The following is a 22,761-nucleotide window of genomic DNA, read 5'->3' on the forward strand; positions in this document are numbered from 1 at the left end:
CTGTGGAAGTCATCGCTCCCTCAGATAACAAGCACCAAAGCGCCAAACAGGACGGATCATGTGCTGGCCCCAGTAACAACCAACAGCTGCATCAAAGCGCCAAACTGCCGGACGAGGTGGAATCAGCCAAACTGCAGAAGCAGCAACAAGAATCTCCAACTTGAACTTCAAAAGAGGCGACCGTTCCAACAGAAGATAAGCGCTGCCTGTGCCAAGACAGCGAGTGCTTCAGGAAGACCAGAGTGGATCGTTTGTCAGACGTTGCCAGTGGAGGAAAGTACATGTACTTTACTTAAGTACTGTACTTAAGTGCAATTTTGAGGTATTTGTACCTTACTTGAGTATTTCCAATACAGTACTTTTACTTCTACTCCATTACCTCTGAGGCAAATATTGTACTTTTACTCCACTACAATTAGAACACTTTAGTTACTATAGTTAGTTAGGTCATTTGAAAAAAGCTGATATACAAGCTCACAATACATGGCGAATCGCGACGCAACGCATTGTGAGCTTTGAAAACTTGAAATGAGACATTCTGCTACACTTTTGTACTTTTTCTCAAGTAGATTTTTTATTCAGGACTTTTACTTGTAATGGAATTGATATTTTTACTTAAGTAAAACATTTGAGTACTTTTTCGACCACTGGCCATAGGTTTGTGAGGACAGCTCGTCTGTGAAGCAATTAACCCAATGCCCGCCAAAACACAAGCGACACCGGCAACATACATACAGTAGGCTACGTTAACTCAGTCACAAGTATAAATGTGTTTGATCCGATCTACTAGAAAGGCTACTCACAATTAGCTTTGGATGGCTATCTGTTGTTAGCCATAAGACTGGACTGCGCCGTCTTCAACGTGCATGCACGCTTTCGGCATTTCTGGTCAAAACAAGGCTTATATTGCACGGAGCCTATAGTGGCCACAGTGATGGCGCCGGGCTGTACTTCTCATGCTCCAGCCAGAGAACAACCGGTCGAGACAACACACACACACACACCATTAAGTTGACATCCGGTCGCAGTGTTTCGGATCTTCAAAATAAGGGTTGAACGAACGGGGCGATATCCTGGCATATACTAATAATTATCTAATTAATCCTGCCGGGGATTGTGTTAAGTAAGCTCCCCTACAAGCTGATAGGACTGGAGGATGGCACTCAGTGCTTGTTGACAAGCTAATGTATATGAAACAGCATTCTGAGCAACTAATTCCCAAAGGCTCACACAGATTAAGAGTTTGAGCGTGGCATAATCTGCAAAGTCTGATAGTTAATTCCTTTTGTCAATTATGTTTTTTATCATGAATCAAAGTACGCCATTCAAAAAGTGTTGCCTTTTTGGTGCCTCCATTCAAGTGCTTTGCAGAGAGAGAGAGAGAGAGAGATGCACGAACACACACAAGCGCACAGATACTCGCGCGCGGTGCACACTCACATACACACGTGAGTTATGACGTGGGTGATTTTGTGTCCTTATTCTGGATAGAAATGATGATGTCTGCACTCAGTGGAAATACATCAGTCTGGCTAGTGGCTACACCTAAATCACAGGAAAAAGCTCTGCCATCGCTGGTAAACAGTATATGGTGTGTGTGGTGTGTGTGCGTGCATGTGTGTGTGTGTGCGTGCATGTGTGTGTGCGTGCGAGCACGTGTGCGAATGTTGAAGCATTTTTCTCTCCTTGTTCCATTTGGGTTACAGCTTGGGAGTCAAAGTTCATCTCTATCTCTCGCCCTCTCTCTCTCTATCTGTGCAGTGTTCATCTCTATCTCTCGCCCTCTCTCTCTATCTGTGCAGTGTTCATCTCTATCTCTCGCCCTCTCTCTCTATCTGTGCAGTGTTCATCTCTATCTCTCGCCCTCTCTCTCTATCTGTGCAGTGTTCATCTCTGTCTCTCGCCCTCTCTCTCTATCTGTGCAGTGTTCATCTCTATCTCTCGCCCTCTCTCTCTATCTGTGCAGTGCACTGTATTAAGCCTCCCTCTATCTTTTGCCTCTTCCCATTTATCTTATTTTTCCCTCATTCCATGCCTCTGTACGTCCGTCGTCGGCTGTTCCTATACCTGTCTATCCATCTGTCAGGTGGATAGTATCTACTGTGTGTGTGTGTGTGTGTGTGTGTGTGTGTGTGTGTGTGTGTGTGTGTGTGTGTGTGTGTGTGTGTGTGTGTGTGTGTGTGTGTTAATAATTAAGCCGTATGAGTCTGCTCAGCAGATGGCCAGATGGTCTGGCCGGGGTCCGTTTCTCTGTCTCGGCGTTCTTCAGGAATCGCTGAGCGCACACGGACACCCGGCTGACCGGGTCAGCGCCCCCTCGCTGGACACGCCACGGGTTGGGATCCTTTAGGAGTTTAACCGGTTCCTTATGGATTCCGCAAATTAATTAAGAAATCGTTGTGTGGTATTGCACACAGTTTATTTGAGGGGTTCTCAAAGTGAGGACCAGCGACACTCTGGTTACTTGGGCGGGTTCCTTAACAGATTCTGTACATAGGACGTCTGAGAACATCATAAGGACCCCGAAATATTAGTACTATTGACGTGTGAGGACGTCCTAGCGACGTCCCAGCGACGCGGGGCGAGATAAGAATATTCCGAATTTTTCCTATTATTTTTTTTGGCATTTCGCTTTTCGCTTGCCGTATGCTAACGCTCAGTGCAACTATTAGCTTGTCATTGACTCCCATGTTAGCGCGGCGGAAAGAATGACTCGTATCTCCTAATCCAGGGCGCTCTCCGTGGTGATGAATGGATCGATATGCTGGCGCTTCATTTCTGCTCCTCATCCGTCTCTCCCGCAAAATATGAACGTTTTTTGGAGCGTAAAACAATATATTAAGATGATCGGGGATGTGAGGTCCCTTTGTAAAGTCAACTTTTTTAGGCAAGTGTTTCCTGTTTCATGGCTTTCAAAGTAAAAGCGATCAGACAACTCTGGCACTCTATAGCCTTTATTTTGAAGGCACTTCCTGTACTAAATGTGTTAACCCATTTAGACCGTGCGACCGTACGTGTGGGAACATCATAACTAATCCAACCGACGAACCGCTAGAGCGCATTTTCATTGATATCAAACGAGATCAATTTTTGGCCAGATTTGGCCTCTCCTTCTGCACCATGCTCCTTGCTCTTCGCGCATGCATACTACACCATCCTCAGTGTCCTACCCTATTAACCCTATACTACACCAGCCTCAGTGTCCTACCCTATTAACCCTATACTACACCAGCCTCAATGTCCTACCCTATTAACCCTATACTACACCAGCCTCAATGTCCTACCCTATTAACCCTATACTACACCAGCCTCAATGTCCTACCCTATTAACCCTATACTACACCAGCATCAGTGTCCTACCCTATTAACCCTATACTACACCAGCCTCAATGTCCTACCCTATTAACCCTATACTACACCAGCCTCAATGTCCTACCCTATTAACCCTATACTACACCAGCCTCAATGTCCTACCCTATTAACCCTATACTACACCATCCTCAGTGTCCTACCCTATTAACCCTATACTACACCAGCCTCAATGTCCTACCCTATTAACCCTATACTACACCAGCCTCAATGTCCTACCCTATTAACCCTATACTACACCAGCCTCAATGTCCTACCCTATTAACCCTATACTACACCGTCCTCAGTGTCCTACCCTATTAACCCTATACTACACCATCCTCAATGTCCTACCCTATTAACCTTATACTACACCATCCTCAGTGTCCTACCCTATTAACCCTATACTACGACAGCCTCAATGTCCTACCCTATTAACCCTATACTACACCGTCCGGGCAGTCATAGTGACCGTACTGTGGATGAGACTTGCATTCATTGCAGTCTCCCTAAACACCTGCCCCCCCGCTCCTTAATTCAACGACCACCATTGTCCCCCACACTCCTCTCTCTCTCTCTCTTTCTGTAGCACCTACCGCCCCCGTGACCCCAGACCCTACACCCCCGCCACACACACACACACACACACCCACCCACACACACACACCCACCCACACACACACACACACACAAACCCGCCTGAGCTCCGTGCCCTATAAGCCAGCTCTGTCTGCGACCTCCAGGAGTCACATGAGTTAACCTAGACTCCCGTCTTTCACACGCAAAAACCACGGCGGCCGCGCTAATGCGGGGGCCACGCTCTGCCTTTTCTTCACACACAATCGGCCCCTCTCACTCCGAGAGGCCCTAATAATCCCTCACGCCAACCCCCCCCCCCCCCCCCCCCCCATCCCCTTCCTGAAACCCTCCACCGCCTTTCACCCTAGCCTCTTGTGCCCACTCTAATACGCCCACCCCCCCCCCCCTCTAGTCTCCATCACCTCCCTCCCCACGTCCGGCCCCCTCCACTTTTTTTCTGCGCTTGTGCACACGCACGCACGCACGCACGCACGCAGGCCAGGAATCAGCCTTCCACTCCTTGCTCCTCTTCCTCAGTTCTAAGGGAAAATGTTGCTTCGTTCCATCGTCCCGTTGCTCCTTAGATAAAAAAAAAATGCCCCTCCCCCAGTCCTTGTGTGCCGTACGTGCATGTGTGGTGCACATGTACACACGTGCGTTTACGTGTGTGCGCGCACACACGCGCGAGTGTTTGACATTATCACTCGTACCTGCTGTGTCACATGGCTGAGTGACAAGGTCTGAGGGTACTCGCCTATCTGGGACTCTATGTTTTATTCATCATCGCCGAGCGCTTTCTTTTCTGTACTGCATGTGCACGCGTGCATGTGTGTGCGTGTGCGCGCGCACGTGTGTGTGTGTGTGTGTGTGTGTGTGTGTGTGTGTAGAGCTAAGACGGAGAGAGACTGACTCACAGTGATGGAGGAGAATAGGAGCAGAAACCCTGAACATGTTGAAAGGGAGAGAACGCAGGGTGACAGAGGATCTACTGGATGAAAGACTAAACAAGAGGGAAGCAATCATTGCAAATAAGTGAGAATAACGTGTGAATGCAGCGAGCACAATGCGGGGGCACATCCGTCCTTGCCTTGTGGAAATAGCAGCTCTGCATCTACAAGCTCACAAACGTGTCTCAATGCCAAGCAATGCGACATTTCTCAAAAGATCTTTGAAATAAAAGGTGAAATATTTGGAATAGATTAGAAACATTTGAAATACACTAATCATGTAGGGGGGGTCCCCGACATAAAAATGTTTGAGAAACACTGGTTTAATCAACATTAGACAGCATGCCCAAAAAAAGCTAAATTACGCTTTATAAACAAGCCCAAAGAACCCACAACCACCAATATTCTAATCTAAACATACTGTTGTACGTCGTACTGTACAACATATATGTGAGTGTGCAAACACATGCAGTCAGTTCGCATTGTATAACTCGCTTGCATACCAGTGTCGCGCAGCAAAAATAGCTGATCTACAAGCTCACAATGTAATCACATTGCGCCACGTTCTGAGTGGTATATCGGCTATTTGTGGTGTGCAACACGGTGCACTGCACAGCCAAGCATATAACTCAGGCTCATGTCCACATGTGTACGACCCCCGCATGCCCTTGACTTTATCTTCACTGGAACTAATGATGCTACTTCTGTCTTCCATCAAAATTAACCCTTCAGGTCGCTCGCGCACGCGAACACTTCCAACAAGTCCGTACAAATTCTTGGCCGTGGACCGTGGAGTAGGCGTCGCAAGGAAATTAATGGGCCGTGTCAAATTACAACGTAAGACAATACACTAGTGTGTGCATGTGCATTCCTTTTCGCTTTATGCATGCATGTCTCACACACCGTCGCGCACGCACACACGCACACACTCACACAAATACACATCAAGAAAGATCGCTTAGCTGTCAGACAAGGTCAGATAAGTTAAACAGCGGCCAGTTCAGCATTGTCTGTAAAGTATGTCTTCGTGCTATGATCAAACAAACAACTTTGTGAACGCCAAGGCGTGTTACGGCAGCACTAAAACCTCATGGCTATTTGGATCTAAAAGGCGTAATTTTAGGGGAATTTTAGAGGGTGGACATTGCTATCGTAAAGCATGCAGCTGATGTGTGGAGTTGCAATGCAATGCGTTGTGAAATAGTAGACTTGCCGTTATCGCTATTTTGGGGAAGAGGAAAACATAACCTAAAAGAAAAAGGTTTTCGAAGATGTTCGCCATTTATGACCAAAGCGAGGACACCAGGTTGAATGAAGGTATATTTGCAAGGGATGAAAACGTCTCTGTAAAATGCGAGTCACATAAACCGCTTGGAGAGTTGGAGAAGTGGTGCATAATAAGAGAACGAACAGCATTTGAATTTAAATGTGACTGCTACTGGGTGGCAACTGCCCTGTTTGGAACCCCCACCGCGAGCTCCGCGAATGGGCCGTGCATTCACGTTCAATACATTCATTATCTAAGACGGGATATAGAGAGTCAGAGGTGGGATACAGTCCATCTATGTCAAGGCTGCTTAATCCAATTACACCGAGGTCCCGGTTTAACTGTGCAACTGGAATAAAGCATTCAGCTCTAGGCCTCGGGGTTCAACCAGCAAACACCCGCCGTGTCTGACATCACCGCAACCTAAACTCTCCCTCACTGCAAATCTGGAGGAATCCAGCTCTAGCAATGTCAAAACTAGGCTTTTCCCTTTCTCTGCTGAATATCTAACGTGCAGGTGGGTGTCTGTATGTGTATGTTGGGGAGAGAGAGAGTGAGAGAGAGAGTGAGAGAGAGAGAGGGATGTGAAGTGCATACAGTATGTCTGTGTGAGTGCATGTACATGTACTGTAAGACCTTGCCTCCTGTCTTATGCTGTATGTAATATAGCCTTGAGCTGATCGGCACACAGCGGCTCCTGCTCACACGAACACACAAATGTGTGCAGCAAGAAAGAAGCAAAAAAAACCTCCACCAGCAACAAGGTCAAGACAGCTGAGCTGTGCCGCAAGTTCCTCCAGTGAGTAAGCGTGTTCTGCCTGCAGCAGATCTGTCTCTATCTCTCTCTCTCTCTCTCTCTCCATGTGTGTGTGAACCAGGGGGGCAGTCAGACAGATATTTTGTGAAGCCTGAAACTCCTGAAAGTTCATATAATGGCCTGTTGTGGCGCTGTCACTGGACCCAAAAAAAAACCCATAGCCCCATAGAAGTCCATGTATTTGGGCCCAACTTCACCTAGACTGCATTACCTTAATAAACATGGTCATGAATACTTTCTGCTTCCAGTCACTAGTTTAAAGTCTCATTTCTAATGTCATAATATTCTTTTTGGAAAATTATGGTCCCATTTATAAAATAAATGACCATAAAGTCGCGTATGTTCTGAGGGGCGTGGCTACCGTTACAGTCTATGATCGGGATTCCCCTCCCACTCGAGTCAAAATAAAAACCAACGGAGAAGAAGGGGGGAAGTCCCGCCTCGTTGTCTGGGCCAGCCAATGGCCAGCTGGGCCAAAACGGAGCCAGCCAATGGCCAGCTGGGCCAAAACGGATCTAGAAATAAGATCAGGAATTACCATAGAATTACAGGCTTCATTTTACGTCCATGTTAGACCCGGGGAACGCTTTGTCCATATATTTTTTACAGTCTATGGTGTGAACCCCATACAACAGGACCTAACTAAAATAAAAAAACACATTCAACACTGACTACAGCCTCCTAAACGCCTGAGGCTTTGCCAAACTGAACGAGTCGGTGGAAAAAGCAGCGTAGTGGTCTCTATACCTACTTTGGTAGGTTGTCGGTATGATTAGTTTTTTTGTCCTCTGCAAGGAGGAGAAGCTAGGCACAGCACCTAAGAGCAGTTTCCAATTAATCACATAAAATAGTGGTTCTCATAAATCTTTATTTTATTTCACAGACCCCCATAACTCTGAGTGTACGAATGGAACCAAATGAGCCCGTAAGGGTCCATTTGGTTCCGTCTGTACGCTCTGAGTTACAGACCTGTAACCCGTTTGGAACCCCCTCAAGGAACCATGTAGGGTCCCTGGACCCCAGTTTGAGAACCACTCACATAAACACAACTTGGAGCCTCTTTAAAAAGGCAGTGATAAATGTGATAAAATCTCCCTACCCTGAAAATAAGGACACTGCAAATGACACACATTTAGTGCCATCAGGAATGAATGCGATTCAGGCACAGATATGCATCAAAGTCTTTGAGAGCCTTTTTTTACTGCAACAAATGGTAATTTGGCGGAAAAGGCTCAGCTCTTGTGGGAGCAGTACGGTAGGGATTCGGCTGTGAGCATTGTAACCGCTGTGCGTGATAAATATGAAATATAGATGAAACCATGCATAACCCATTCTGACCGGGCACCCATTTTGGTGTCAGCATCATGTCATGCTTTAGCTATTTAAAAATAGCAGATCTACAAGCTCATATCGCGCCACCGAGTGGCGCGATACGAGCTTGTAGGTCTGCTATTTTTGAAAAATCGAAGAGCGACTGACATTTTTAGAATCTGATCTCAGGTCAGAATGGGTTAATCAGACACAGTGTGTGTCCGGCGGAAACCTCGTATGAATCTGATCTCAGGTCAGAATGGGATAAACCAGTGGTTTGCCCACAGGGCACGCCAAAGGGCAAGTCAGAGTCTCCAAGGCCCACCGGTATTCATAGCTGCAAAATGGCCTTTTTTACAACACGTTAGCACCCTGGTATCACTCTGTAAATGTCTATTTTTATTTACCAAATAAAAAGTGTCAAATATATTTTTAGGTGTACTGTATGCCTGTGTACGCATTCATTAACGCACGAACGCACTTACTACTGTAACACACGCATGGCGACAAGCATAATTGTGGTCTCTAACAGTGCATGTGCTGAATACAGTATAACCTGCCATGGATGGAGATATTTGACAGATCACTGTTAATGGTGTTATTGTTTGTTTTCCACTCACTGTACAAATGCAGACAGTGTTCGCTCTGTGTGACATTAGCCTTTGTCCTCAATGGCAGCTTTACAATATAGAACAATACAAGGTTCTGTCGACTCCATCCTGCTTCATTTTAAAAGATAAAGACCTGAGGCTGAATAATGTCTGCTAAATCAAGTTATTATTTCTGAAAAAACGTACGTTTGCTTTATCCCATTCTGACCGGGCATCCATTTGTGTCGGCATCATGTTATGCTTTAGCTATTTAAAAATAGCAGATCTACAAGCTCATATCGCGCCACCGAGTGGCGCGATACGAGCTTGTAGGTCTGCTATTTTTGAAAAATCGAAGAGCGACTGACATTTTTAGAATCTGATCTCAGGTCAGAATGGGTTCATCAGACCAGTGTGTGTCCAGTGGAAACCATCGTATGAATCTGATCTCAGGTCAGAATGGGTTAATAGTGGATCTCAAACGTTTTCATGTCAAGGACCCCCAAAATGATATGGATTTGGTCGCGGACCCCCATATAACAATGTTTCCTTCCAGGGACCCCCAGAAGCAAAGATTTGAGTTTAAAAAGTATAAAGTAATGGTGGTCATACAGTAAGTGGTTATAATTTAAAATGACACTGAAGCTTTCCTGGTTTTAAAGGGTTTACATGAATTATAAGGCATATATACAGTATATATATATATATATATATATATATATATATATATATATATATATCATAAGGCTACAGGTTGTTGTTGTTGTGGTTATACATGCAGTTTCAGGCAAACAAACAAACTGCTCGTAGCCACGATACAACACATTTAATTATTTATAAAGAGAGTTTCGACCTGGCAAGAGGTCTTCATTCCCTGAAGAAGACCTCTTGCAGGTCAAAATAAGTTGGTATTTATTTATTGTGTATAAATAAAAGCATCTTTTTCATTACGGCTGCAAGCGGTAATATCGCTTTCATTTTCATGCATGCACAATAGAATCCGTTTTTCATTTTTAAATCAATAAAATCTTTTTTATTGATCTATCTAGTAAATAGCCATGTGTGCTGGGTTATAAACAGTGACCATGAAGGGACCAATATTGCAAAAATAAACCCATTCAGGGTGATTTATCAATTACTTACTGAACTAACAATGAAGAAATACTGAATTAGACATGTCCTCATTTTCACACAAACGGCTATTTTCAGTATTTCTAAATGTTTTTTTTTAACAATAAAAAAGGAACAATTTTGGTTTCCACCCGACAGCAACAATATACTGGTATTTATCACAATTGTGTGAGTCGTTAACCCATTCTGACCTGAGATCAGATTCATACGAGGTTTCCGCCGGACACACACTGGTCTGATGAACCCATTCTGACCTGAGATCAGATTCTAAAAATGTCAGTCGCTCTTCGATTTAAAAAAAAATAGCAGACCTACAAGCTCGTATCGCGCCACTCGGTGGCGCGATATGAGCTTGTAGATCTGCTATTTTTAAATAGCTAAAGCATAACATGATGCTGACACCAAAATGGGTGCCCGGTCAGAATGGGTTAAAGGACAGGGAGGGTGATAAGCCTCTCTGCCCTAGGGCTGATAACTGTCATCAGCCCTATAGTACTGTAGCTGCACAAACTACAATGCCACCACCAGCACTGAAAATGTCACCTTGAGCGACTTCACTGCCGAAAGGAATTATAGATGACACTCGGCTGTTGAACATGGTTGTCGGGGATGATGTGGTGAAATTCAGGTGTTTATCTGGGTGCAAAGGAACCAATTAAAATGGGGCAGGACACAGCTAGCGACCTTCAGCGGCCCAAGGCATGCATACCCAGAGGGTGAGGCTCGTCAGCAGCATGTGTTGATGGCCTTCCCACTTTCCGACAGTGTTTGTCCTTTCTTTGGATTCTGTTCTAGGTGCCTTGTGGACAGAGCCATCTGCTGTGACCCAGGGCCATTGCAGTTAAATAACAAAGCTATACAAAAAAACTAATAACTAAGTGAAACTCTATTATTACACAAAATAACTAAAACTCAATCAAATCAAAGAGAAAATGTATTTGTCTTTGTCGATATTTTGGGTACACGGGTCTAATATTTTTGGTGGATATGAAATCTTGTCCTCCAATATTTCTCTTTAGCTCTGCAGGCTTTAGTTTATGCCCAAATACAAGACCTTCAAAATAGCGTATCTACAAGCTCACAACTCATCACTGATGTTGTGAGCTTGGAGGTTTGTTATTTTCACAATTTTTCTTAGCTTGACTAAAACTAACACTAAAGTACCATTCGCACAACATACTATAATTATAACTATATCGTTCACCATTTTAACATTTTATAGTCAGTGTGAACTCTGGCATCCACTTTACTCAGTGTGAATGACCCTATACTCTAATAAAACTGAAAACTAACTAATCTATCAAAATTTTACTAACTAGTAGTCTTTTTACGGAACTGAAATTCATGAAAGCAATAAGGTACACCTGCACACTGTGTATATCTGCTCGGCACATGAGTATTGTCTTATTTAATGAAGCAACGTTTTCGGTCCTTCCGGACCCTTCCTCAGGCCCTATTTCTGGGTGTGCGAAGGTTTTCTCCTACAACGGAACGGAACGGAACTGAAATTGAAAACAAAATAAAAATAAAAACGAATGAAAACTGGAAAAATAAGCTATAATAACCTTGGTCTGACCTTGAGCACCTGTAGGCCTGGCAGTGCTTTAAGGGTTTAACCCATTTAGGCCTTAAATGTCATTTCTTTCTGAAAAACCTCATGTTTCTATATCAGTGGTTTTCGATATTTCATGTCAAGGACAAGGACCCCCAAAAATATATGAAATTGGCCGCTGACCCCCATCTGAAAATGTGTTGTTTCAGGGACCACCTCCCAGAAGCAAAGATTTGAGTTAAAAACGTTCGCTCTGAAATAGTATATATTCAAAGCTTTGCACCACATGTTCATGATTTTTCAAAAATAGCAGACCTACAAGCTTGCGCGCTATGAGCTTGTAGATCTGCTATTTTTCAATAGCTAAATTATAACATAATACTGTTTAAAACACCAAAAGGGGTTTTAAAGAGCAGTCCTCGTTCCTCTCTGACTCTCACTATTCCCATGTAGATGTGGTTGTCTATTCACACCATACTTTACACACAGTCAACACATACCATGCCAATGTTTGCTTAGTTAAATGTATCCTTATTTATAATAATAAATCACACTTTGCTTTTGGCTCAGTGTCCAAACTGTCAGAAAATCCAAACAGGACTATTTTGTCCCCCAGAGCAGTTACTCATTCTCTTTATCATATACAGTACCGACCCATAGCCAGATATATTCACAAAGACCAAAGATCAAGATCTGAATGTAATAAAAAAACAAATACAGTATCGACTGGCTTATGCTGCCCGGGTGATCCATCTAGTTTTGTATTCTTTCCAACTTCAGTTGAAAATGAGCCGGCAAACCCAGGTGATGAATTTATTTAACACATGGCTGGAGATGTCCCTGGATTATGCGCACACACACACACACGCACACGCACACACACACACACACACACACACACACACACACACACACACCTATGTATGCATTTGCACCCAAGGGTAATATAGTACAGTATATTCTTAGAAGGCTGCTATTCCGGAGGACAAGAGCATCATTTAGCCTCTTCTCATTTGTTCGTGCCCTCTCTAAATTAGAGTGTCAGCCACACATGGCGAAGCCATGCTCCTCCTCGGAGCATTAAAGAGCCTCTGAACCTTACAGTGCAGCGCATGCATGTAAAACGCCTCATAAAGAGCCAAGGAGCCAGAACCGTGCCGGTTACAACCACTGGCCTCCTTTGACTGTCTTCGACTGCATGATTCACCCTGCATTATGTAAGGAGACGCGGGCGCAGTACATGCAACGCTTTTCATTGAGTGACTGCGCTGAGCGGAACAGCTTTGAATTCACGCGTTGGCCATTAAAAGCCTGGTTAGTTTAGTAGGACAAGCTTTCTTTTCCGACACAAGGGTTTTCGACGAGGTAAAAAAAAAGAAAAAACCCCAAGTGGCAACGTTGTTACCATTTCGCGGACTCTGCAGTTTTCCCCCGCATCCTTTTAATGTGTGTGAGGCCAGACCTGAACACTCTAAATAATTTCCTATTCATTTTTCATCTCCCCAGTCAAATGTAGTCGTAATATGTCAGTTCCACTATGTGTATAGTGCCCGTCACTGCTGGCTGCGCCACTGTTTGGTCTAGGAAAGAGTGTCTATAGACAACCACGTGTCCGCTCTGATACACTTAACCCATTCTGACCTGAGATCAGATTCATACGAGGTTTCCGCCGGACACACACTGGTCTGATGAACCCATTCTGACCTGAGATCAGATTCTAAAAAATGTCAGTCGTTCTTCGATTTTTCAAAAAATAGCAGACCTACAAGCTCGTATCGCGCCACTCGGTGGCGCGATATGAGCTTGTAGATCTGCTATTTTTCAATAGATAAAGCATAACATGATGCTAACACCAAAATGGGTGCCCGGTAGAATGGGTTAAAGTCGCCAGATGCTTCTTTACAGCAGACAGTAAGGAAATACGCCACGCCATCAACCTCTCCTATAGGTCCACTCCCCGCTGAACAGCACTGCTGGACAAAAGTACTCAATACTAGGTCAAAGTAAAACATGTACTTGAGTAAAAGTATGCATTGGCATCAAAATGTACCAAAGTAGAGAGTATATGCAGAATCATGTGCCATTTAAAGTTTTCAAATGCATGAAAGATAAAATAAAATAGCAGATCTACAACAAGCTCACAATGCGCCGCGATGTGACGCAGTGTGAGCTCGCAGATCTGCTATTTTCAAATGGCTGAAATGTATGTAGGGCTGAAGTGTTTAAATGTATGTTTTGTAATAATAATCAAAGTAACAAGTAATTAAAGTTTTCAAATACACGTAGTGAAGCAAAGGTGCAATATTTCCCTCTGAGGTGTAGAAGTGGAGTAGAAGTAAAAGTGTTGGAAATTGGAAACACTCAAGTAAAGTATAATTAGCCCTTCACTAAGTCCCTCCCCAACCCATCCTTGTCCAATAGGCACGTTAGCAGCGAAGAAAGCCTGACCTGCATAGCAACCGTTGCTAAACTATTTGGATTGGCATTGGACAATCGCTTTTTGGGGTGGGGTTTAGTGAAGGGCTAATTGCCTCAATATTTTAAGTACAGTACTTAAGTAAATGTACTTCCTCCCCACCGCCACCAGGAACCTGCACGGTTCCTGGTGGTGGGCAGGAACGCAACCTGGTCGTGAAATTGTCTCCCTATAACGACGAAACAAAATAACTGATAACCTGAGTTTCCTCCGTTCCTCCTCTCCGCTCCTCCTTTCTTGTTTCAGTCTAATACTTCCTTCACATAAATGTATCATTACAGTATCATTACAGCTGCGTTGTCCCCCCCCCCCCCACCCCCCCCCTAGCATCCATTTACCGGGACTTAGGTAAGCTCTTCTGCAGCTTAAGTGGACCCCATTACGCCATTAAGTAATTATGAAAAGGGACGGCGAGAAAATAATACCCATAATACCCCCCCACCAACCCCCAGGGGGGCTGCAAGGGCCTTCCTGTCTGTCGGCCCGTCTGTTGCCTTACCAAGCTACCTGTTATTCCACCTCTAATGTCTGTACGTCAGTACAGTGACCATAAGACGTTCATAACCACATGAACCCCATCGTGCCCGTTATACTACCACTAAGGGTGGTAGTATAGTAGGCCCCTGGAGGCCCCAGCTAAATGATAGTTTGGAACCATTTAGTTCCATTTGTACACTCTCCGAGTTAACATTGATTCTACGATATGAATTTGAGTCCCAGAGATAGAAATGCCATTAAATGGGGTCTGTAGACTAATATGCATGTCAAACTGGGAGTCCTTGAAATTAAACGGGTTGAGAATCACTGCTAGAGCTGTAAAAATCTTCTCTTATGGGGGTCTATGGCACATCTTTTCTAATGAGGGTCCGCAGGCTAATTAGTGTCAATTTAAAAAAACATCATGTCATTTTAGATTTTTGGGCTGGCCATTTAAAAATGTGCAGATGTAAAAAGCTCACAGCAAGTGTCGATTCACGCAAGCGCTGTGAACTTCTTTTTGATCTGCTTTTTATGAACCTTTTTGAAACATCTTGTGCAAACTACTGATTTAGAGAAGGCTTTTGCAGAATCTGATCCTCAGGTCTTTAATAATGGGTTAAGTGGCTAAAAGCGAGGCGGAAAGTTAAACACTGCATTTTGTGTTAGTGCACCGTAATTGCCATAATTGTAGAACACAGTGGAACTGCAGTATGCGTGTGTGTGTGTGTGTGTGTGTGTGTGTGTGTGTGTGTGTGTGTGTGTGTGTGTGTGCACATGTGCTTTGGCAGCAATCAACTCACCCCAGAGTTTGGATACGCCGTCCAGCCGAGTTCAGCTGTGGCCACCCGCGTGTCCATCACTGTCTCTGCAGCACAGAGAGAGAGAGAGAGAGAGAGAGAGAGAGAGAGAGAGAGAGAGAGAGAGAGAGAGAGAGAGAGAGAGGTGGGGTTGGCAGAACAGAGAGAAAGGGGTTAGTTTCAAAGTGTCATTCCACCGAGTTGAACTGCATTTAAGCCCCGGCGTTTCTGTCCAACGAGCACTTGACACTATCGCTGACGAACAGAGAGGAGACGAGTCCTTCCCCCGACTTCTCATCCATCTCCTCCGCAGCATTCTGCTAGACGAGACACCCCAGAAGAACAAAGCCATGGCACTTTGTTGGAAGGAAATGTTTGAAGGTCTCTTGTCTCAGCCTGCAATTGAATTGCTGAGCTTTGTGTGTGTGTGTGTGTGTGTGTGTGTGTGTGTGTGTGTGTGTGTGTGTGTGCATGCATGCATGTGTGTCTACTGTCTATACTCATGTCTAATGGGTGTGTGTGTGTGTGAGTGGTGCTCTTTGTTTCCCAGCAACAGTTGTCTGTCACGTTGGAGCCCTCCAAGGCTATAGGGCAGGCAGGCCAAACGCTGGACACATCCACGTGTTGTTGGGTCCACAATGCTAAGGTCTCCACCCATATTAACAGAATACACAAAGACATTTCTCTTTGGAAAAATCATTGCTATTGCAATTGATTCACTGGCAATGTTACACAGAGGAAAACCTGGTATATGCGCGATTGCGCGTGAGAAGATCGAGGAATATTTTAAGCTCAACATCTGTTGTAAATGGTGAGAAACCCAGTTAGGTCTTTCATCCGTCTGTCAACTATCTACTACAGTGAAAAAGAGGGACATGAAAGGACATATTCGTTGCAGTCATCTTTCGGCCTCCATTCTTCCTCCAGCCTTGCTAAGCCCTCTGTGAAGCTCCGTAGACAAATAGGCTTGGCAGATCTCCCAAGGAGTTTGTCAGGCCTGTGTCTGATTAATCTCTGCCTCGTTGGCACAATGAGAGGAACCTGATATTGCTCCAGGTAAGAAAAGAAAAGAAAAGTGACGCCTAGATTTACTACGAGCCAAAGGCTTCTCTTGCCGCGAGCACACACACACACACACACACACACACACACACACACACACACACACACACACACACACACACACACACACACACACACACACACACACACACACACACACACAGATTGATGAGCCAGTTGACATGGCAGCCTCCTTATAGGTGTCATGATAAATTCATAATTTTCCTCCTGTAACGGATAGTTTATCATCTGCCTCCGGCCCTCCGTCTTAGCGAGAGCAAACCAGGGCATATTTCACTATCTGTTGGTGTCCACACAGCCCCCATGTATGTACACCTGCTTGTATGTGTTTGTTGTGTATGTGGAGATGATAAAAATACAATAAAATCACACCCGTGGGAAGTGAGGGGCGCTCTAATCATACATCATCTCATCGCGGGCCAATCACAATCTGCGTCCTCATCCTTCGTCTTCAATGTTTGTGTTTTACACAATATCTGTGTTTACACAAACCCTCAAAGCTGGACATATCCCAAAATAGATGACCCCCCCCCCCCCCCCCCCCCAGAACCGGGGTGGGGGGGTCTGGAAATGTTGAACCCCGTCATTTTCTCATAGTTTGGACTCTCATAGCTGTTTTTTGACGCCTCGTACTACACTAATAGGAGCTGGAGCCCACAGAGTACACACAGTCAAATCGGAGTGTTGCGAGTGTACAAAATGGAACCAAATGAATGCCGGCTGGTCCCTTTTGGTTCCATCCGTAGACTCAGAGGCTTTTACGGTGTGGGGTAAATGCTGTGTCATAAAGGCCAGTGATCGACCACCAGCATAAGTACGGAACGAGTGAAAAACACAGCGCTGTGCGGTGGTTGTTGTGTCCTGGGCAGTGTGGACGTCATCCGTTATCAAGCAGCCCACACGGCTGGCTGCTATAAAGACAACATCAACTATCTTGTGGGATTTGGTACAACTCACTCCCCCGCTTCAATGCAAAGACAAAACTAGCGGACGTGCAAAAGGCAGAAACCTCCTGGCCTATAATAATCTTCCATCATCTCAACAAAACAAAAAACGCCCACAGCTGCCGATATATAGGCTTGGGATATTAGCCAAACTCACGGCGATGTGTTGAAAGTCCCTCGAGGCGTGTCGTCCGTCGGAGGGGGTGTTAGGGTTAACCCATTCTGACCTGAGATCAGATTCATACGAGGTTTCCGCCGGACACACACTGGTCTGATTAGTGATTAACCCATTCTGACCTGAGATCAGATTCTAAAAATGTCAGTCGTTCTTCGATTTTTCAAAAAATAGCAGACCTACAAGCTCGTATCGCGCCACTCGGTGGCGCGATATGAGCTTGTAGATCTGCTATTTTTAAATAGCTAAAGCATAACATGATGCTGACACCAAAATGGGTGCCCGGTCAGAATGGGTTAAGGGGTGAAAAAATAAATGGTATACAGAGGATGAGCGACAAGCTATACCGCCAGGAAAGGGAGTGAATGTCTTTCATCCTGAATGTCCACTTCCTGTGGAAAAACCGTCCATGGGCCAATTACACACACACACTGTAATGTACAGATGTGTTTTGCGCAATCAAAGGTGTGTGCGCAGTCTCACACACACACACACGCGCGCGCGCGCGAAGGCAGCACAGAGACCAATCTCCCATGTTCTTCTATACAGTGACAGCTTTGTTCACACCAGGCTTCCATCAGACTATTTCAATTTCCTTCAGATCATTCCCTCCGCCGCCTCGGCTCCCCACAGCCAGCCCAGCCAACCAGCTCCAGCCTGCCTGACTGCTGTCAGCTGCAAGCGAGAGGAGTGTGAAACAGGCTCTAAGTGCTGGTCTGGCACTGTGGGGACCGTCAGGCCTTCCTCTGGGGAAATCACAGCGGCTTTAGTCAAATCACACCGGTATTCGCTGGGCCGTTTAAACACAGGATTTTTTTTCCCCCTCTCCTTTCTTCCTTTTTAGGGAAAGGAGAGGAGAGAAAACTGTAGCACAAGGTGACCGACAGAGGTAGAGAGGAGAGAGAGAGACAGAGACAGAGAGAGAGAGAGAGAGAGAGGCAGAAGAGAAGGTCAGAGCCCCATGGGAGGCGAGCATCAGCTGTGTCCTGTGGTCTAAGCCCAACCATTAGCATGAATGACAGAAGAGCAGATGAGCAAATGGCGGATGCTAAATGGTTATTAGCAGCAGCGGGGGGTGATCGGCGTCATGCCACACCACTCACACACCTGTCTGTACGGACACTGCTCAGTGGCCACACACCTGTCTGCTCTGTGCTGGATGGCACTGCGGGGAGTTGAACACAACTCTCTCTCTCTGATCATGTTCCATTCATTTATTTAGCTTTATTTTATTTATTTTTTTGGATCAGTGCATTTCGACGGACAACAAATCCTAATAATAACAGGCGGGTGAATGGTCACGAGTTCTCTGTAGTCTGTACATGTCTTTCTTTTTTTGATTTGTCTTTGGCTTTTTACCTTTATTGATAGATTAATTAATAGATAAATGTGTTACCTTTGGAATAACAGTCTATGACGTGTCAGTAAATAACCCATTCTGAACGGGCACCCATTTTGGTGTCGGCATCATGTTATGCTTTAGCTATTTAAAAATAGCAGATCTACAAGCTCATATCGCGCCACCGAGTGGCGCGATACGAGCTTGTAGGTCGGCTATTTTTAAAAAAATCGAAGAGCGACTGACATTTCTAGAATCTGATCTCAGGTCAGAATGGGTTCATCAGACCCAGTGTTTGTCCGGCGGAAACCTCGTATGAATCTGATCTCAGGTCAGAATGGGTTAATTAATAGATAAATGTGTTACCTTCTATGACGTGTCAGTAAATAAAGCTGTCTGTCTGTCTGTCTGTCTGTCTGTCTCATCAACGTCATCATACTGTGGATTGATGATTCCTTTGCACTGCATAGCAAAATCCCCAGTGTTAGTTTGACTCTGTGAGTCGTCTCTGAGAGTGTACACACTCAAAGAGCATTGAGGATGTTTCACAGACCATTTTACACAAGAAACCTACATATTGCATCATTTTTGCTGGGATTCATTAATGTGCTCATGCTGTATCTGAGGTAGACTATAGACGGGACACCGATAATCTTCCTCTCCTCCCAGTCTGGTGGCCCCCTGGCGGTTTCACGCTATAGGTTTACTCCTCAGCTTTGACCGTAAAAGCCCTCCTCCGTTTATTCCACATGGGGCTACCGCGATTCGGACGACAATTAGACTTGACCCCACCCCCCCCCCCCGACCCAACAAGTCCAGCTCTCCATTCACTGTGTCTCTTTCTTCCTTCAGGGGGGACATGGAGAGTGCTGCTTGTCCCCAACGCTCAGTGGAGTGGTTTCCCTCATGCGCTCAAAACATGATTCTGCTACGTCAGCTCCACCTGCGAGCGTCGATAAATTACACACAGCAGGTTCACTAGCAGTTCAGTCTGTGGGAAAGTGATAAACGCGGAGAGCTCATTGTTCACCGCGCACTCACAGGCTCATAAATCTATGGGGGAAACAATAGCTCGCAGGTGACAGTGTGGCCGTCAGTAAATGGATTCACGCCACAGGGCCAAGCGGACATGATGCGGCTACATCATGGGATATTATTTAATCTGAATTATATACAGGAGCCTATCCTGTCCTTATCCTATGCTCGTTGCAAAGGACAGGCAATAGACGTATGCAAAAAATTGTAAGTTAACCACATGCACCCTATAGTTTCTCTATTCTGGGGGGCGAACCTTCCGCCCTAAATATCAGATCTACAAGCTCAAAACATGTTGCATTGTGACACATTGTGAGCTTGTAGATTGGCTATCACTGGCGAAAATATTTGGAGTATAGAGGAAGAAGAAAAGGAGCAGACCAAGTCAGGGCCACTGGGGGACAACCCATTCTGAACGGGAACCCATTTTGGTGTCGGCATCATGTCATGCTTTAGCTATTGAAAAATAGCAGATCTACAAGCTCGTATCGCGCCACCGAGTGGCGCGATACGAGCTTGTAGGTCTGCTATTTTTTTTTTAATCGAAGAGCGACTGACATTTTTTTGAATCTGATCTCAGGTCAGAATGGGTTAATCAGACCAGTGCGTGTCCAGTGGGAGACCTCGTATGAATCTGATCTCAGGTCAGAATGGGTTAAGTGGCTAATACAGTGTCCTGAGTCCACAGAGGAGCGCTGCACCTGGAAGGCCCCCCGACTCAGCCCCAAAAAACTGCATGGTGATGAGGCGCCAACACAAAGGTCCTCAAGGCCACGCTCTGGCTTCTCATTAGCAGCCCTCTGCATGCACGTCTCAGGCCAGTGGGGGATCGATACCTAATGGTGGGCAGTTTGGAGAGAGAGAGAGAGAGAGAGAGGAGGGGCCGCAGAGGGACTGCATTAAACATTGATGGGGGCTTGCGTTCCAGATCGATAAGCCAGCCCTCTTCACACAATTACACGTCAGCAGGCAAGCGCATAATACATCACGCGGGACAACGCATGATTGCATGTCGCTGGCATCGCCATCGGGGTCTAACCCATTCTGACCTGAGATCAGATTCATACGAGGTTTCCGCCGGACACACACTGTTCCTGATGAACCCATTCTGACCTGAGATCAGATTCTAAAAATGTCAGTCGCTCTTCGATTTTTCAAAAAATAGCAGACCTACAAGCTCGTATCGCGCCACTCGGTGGCGCGATATGAGCTTGTAGGTCTGCTATTTTTAAATAGCTAAAGCATAGCATGATGCTGACACCAAAATGGGTGCCTGTTCAGAATGGGCTAAAGGAACACCTACTGAAAGATAATACAGCCGGGAGAAAGAACGGCCGGACCCGCTGTTGTCCAATCCATCCTTTCCTCTTTGATGCTTTATCTGTGTGTTTAATTCTGGGGGTGGTGGGGGTGGTGGTGGGAACGGAGGTGTGTGGTGCCGCCAGGGGCAATTTTCTCCCTTTGTGGCCGCGTCCGTATGTACGTCGGTCGATACAACATGTGCAAAAGGGCCCTTTCTGAAGCTCCCCAGCTCCTCTCGGTCAATACGGCAGACAATTCTCCCTGGAAACCCACACCCTCCCATAGTACCATAACACAGTTTCCATACATCTTCCCTTAGCCCCCCGCGTCCCGCCCTATGCACTCCCCCACCCAAAGCCCCCGCCCTATGCACTCCCCCACCCAAAGCCCCCGCCCTATGCACTCCCCCACCCAAAGCCCCCGCCCTATATGCACTCCCCCACCCAAAGCCCCCGCCCTATGCACTCCCCCACCCAAAGCCCCCGCCCTATATGCACTCCCCCACCCAAAGCCCCCGCCCTATATGCACTCCCCCACCAAAGCCCCCGCCCTATGCACTCCCCCACCCAAAGCCCCCGCCCTATATGCACTCCCCCACCCAAAGCCCCCGCCCTATGCACTCCCCCACCCAAAGCCCCCGCCCTATGCACTACTCCCCCACCCAAAGCCCCCGCCCTATATGCACTCCCCCACCCAAAGCCCCCGCCCTATGCACTCCCCCACCCAAAGCCCCCGCCCTATGCACTCCCCCACCCAAAGCCCCCGCCCTATGCACTCCCCCACCCAAAGCCCCCGCCCTATGCACTCCCCCACCCAAAGCCCCCGCCCTATATGCACTCCCCCACCCAAAGCCCCCGCCCTATGCACTCCCCCACCCAAAGCCCCCGCCCTATATGCACTCCCCCACCCAAAGCCCCCGCCCTATGCACTCCCCCACCCAAAGCCCCCGCCCTATATGCACTCCCCCACCCAAAGCCCCCGCCCTATGCACTCCCCCACCCAAAGCCCCCGCCCTATATGCACTCCCCCACCCAAAGCCCCCGCCCTATATGCACTCCCCCACCCAAAGCCCCCGCCCTATGCACTCCCCCACCCAAAGCCCCAGAACATCCACCAGCCCAAGGAGAGAGAGACAATCTCCACAAGCTGGAAGCCAGACTGTGTTGGTCCTCTTTTTGTTTTTATTTTAAAAAAAATTGAGTGATTGCGGTAGCACAGTGACCGAAAGTCCCCTGACTGCTGAATGACTATGATTGGGGGGGGGGGGGGTGATCAAATAAAAGAGCAGACTATTAGCATCTCTGTGTGTGTCAGAGAGAGAGAGAGAGAGAGAGAGAGAGAGAGAGAGAGAGACAGAGAGAGAGAGAGACAGAGAGAGAGACAGAGAGAGACAGAGACAGAGAGAGATAGAGACAGAGAGAGAGAGACAGAGAGAGAGAGACAGAGAGAGAGAGAGATAGAGAGCGAGAAAGAGAGAGACAGACAGACAGACAGACACAGATAGACATACAGAGAGACAGACAGACAGACAGACAGACAGACAGACAGACAGACAGACAGACAGACAGACAGACAGACAGACAGACAG

General features: G+C 46.2%; 1 protein-coding gene across 1 annotated transcript in view; it reads right to left on the reverse strand.

Annotated features, from left to right (window-relative positions):
• LOC310870403 (ephrin type-B receptor 1-B-like) overlaps window positions 1-22,761 on the reverse strand; it is a 231,594-nt gene that overhangs the window by 169,608 nt on the left and 39,225 nt on the right. Inside the window, exon 2 of the mRNA XM_083781609.1 lies at window positions 15,299-15,363. Within this exon, the coding sequence (XP_083637735.1) occupies window positions 15,299-15,363 (65 nt within the window). The remainder of the gene's footprint in view (window positions 1-15,298; window positions 15,364-22,761) is intronic.

The sequence above is a fragment of the Protomyctophum parallelum genome (genome assembly GCF_964188405.1).
Source record: "Protomyctophum parallelum genome assembly, chromosome: 14".
Classification (NCBI taxonomy): domain Eukaryota; kingdom Metazoa; phylum Chordata; class Actinopteri; order Myctophiformes; family Myctophidae; genus Protomyctophum; species Protomyctophum parallelum.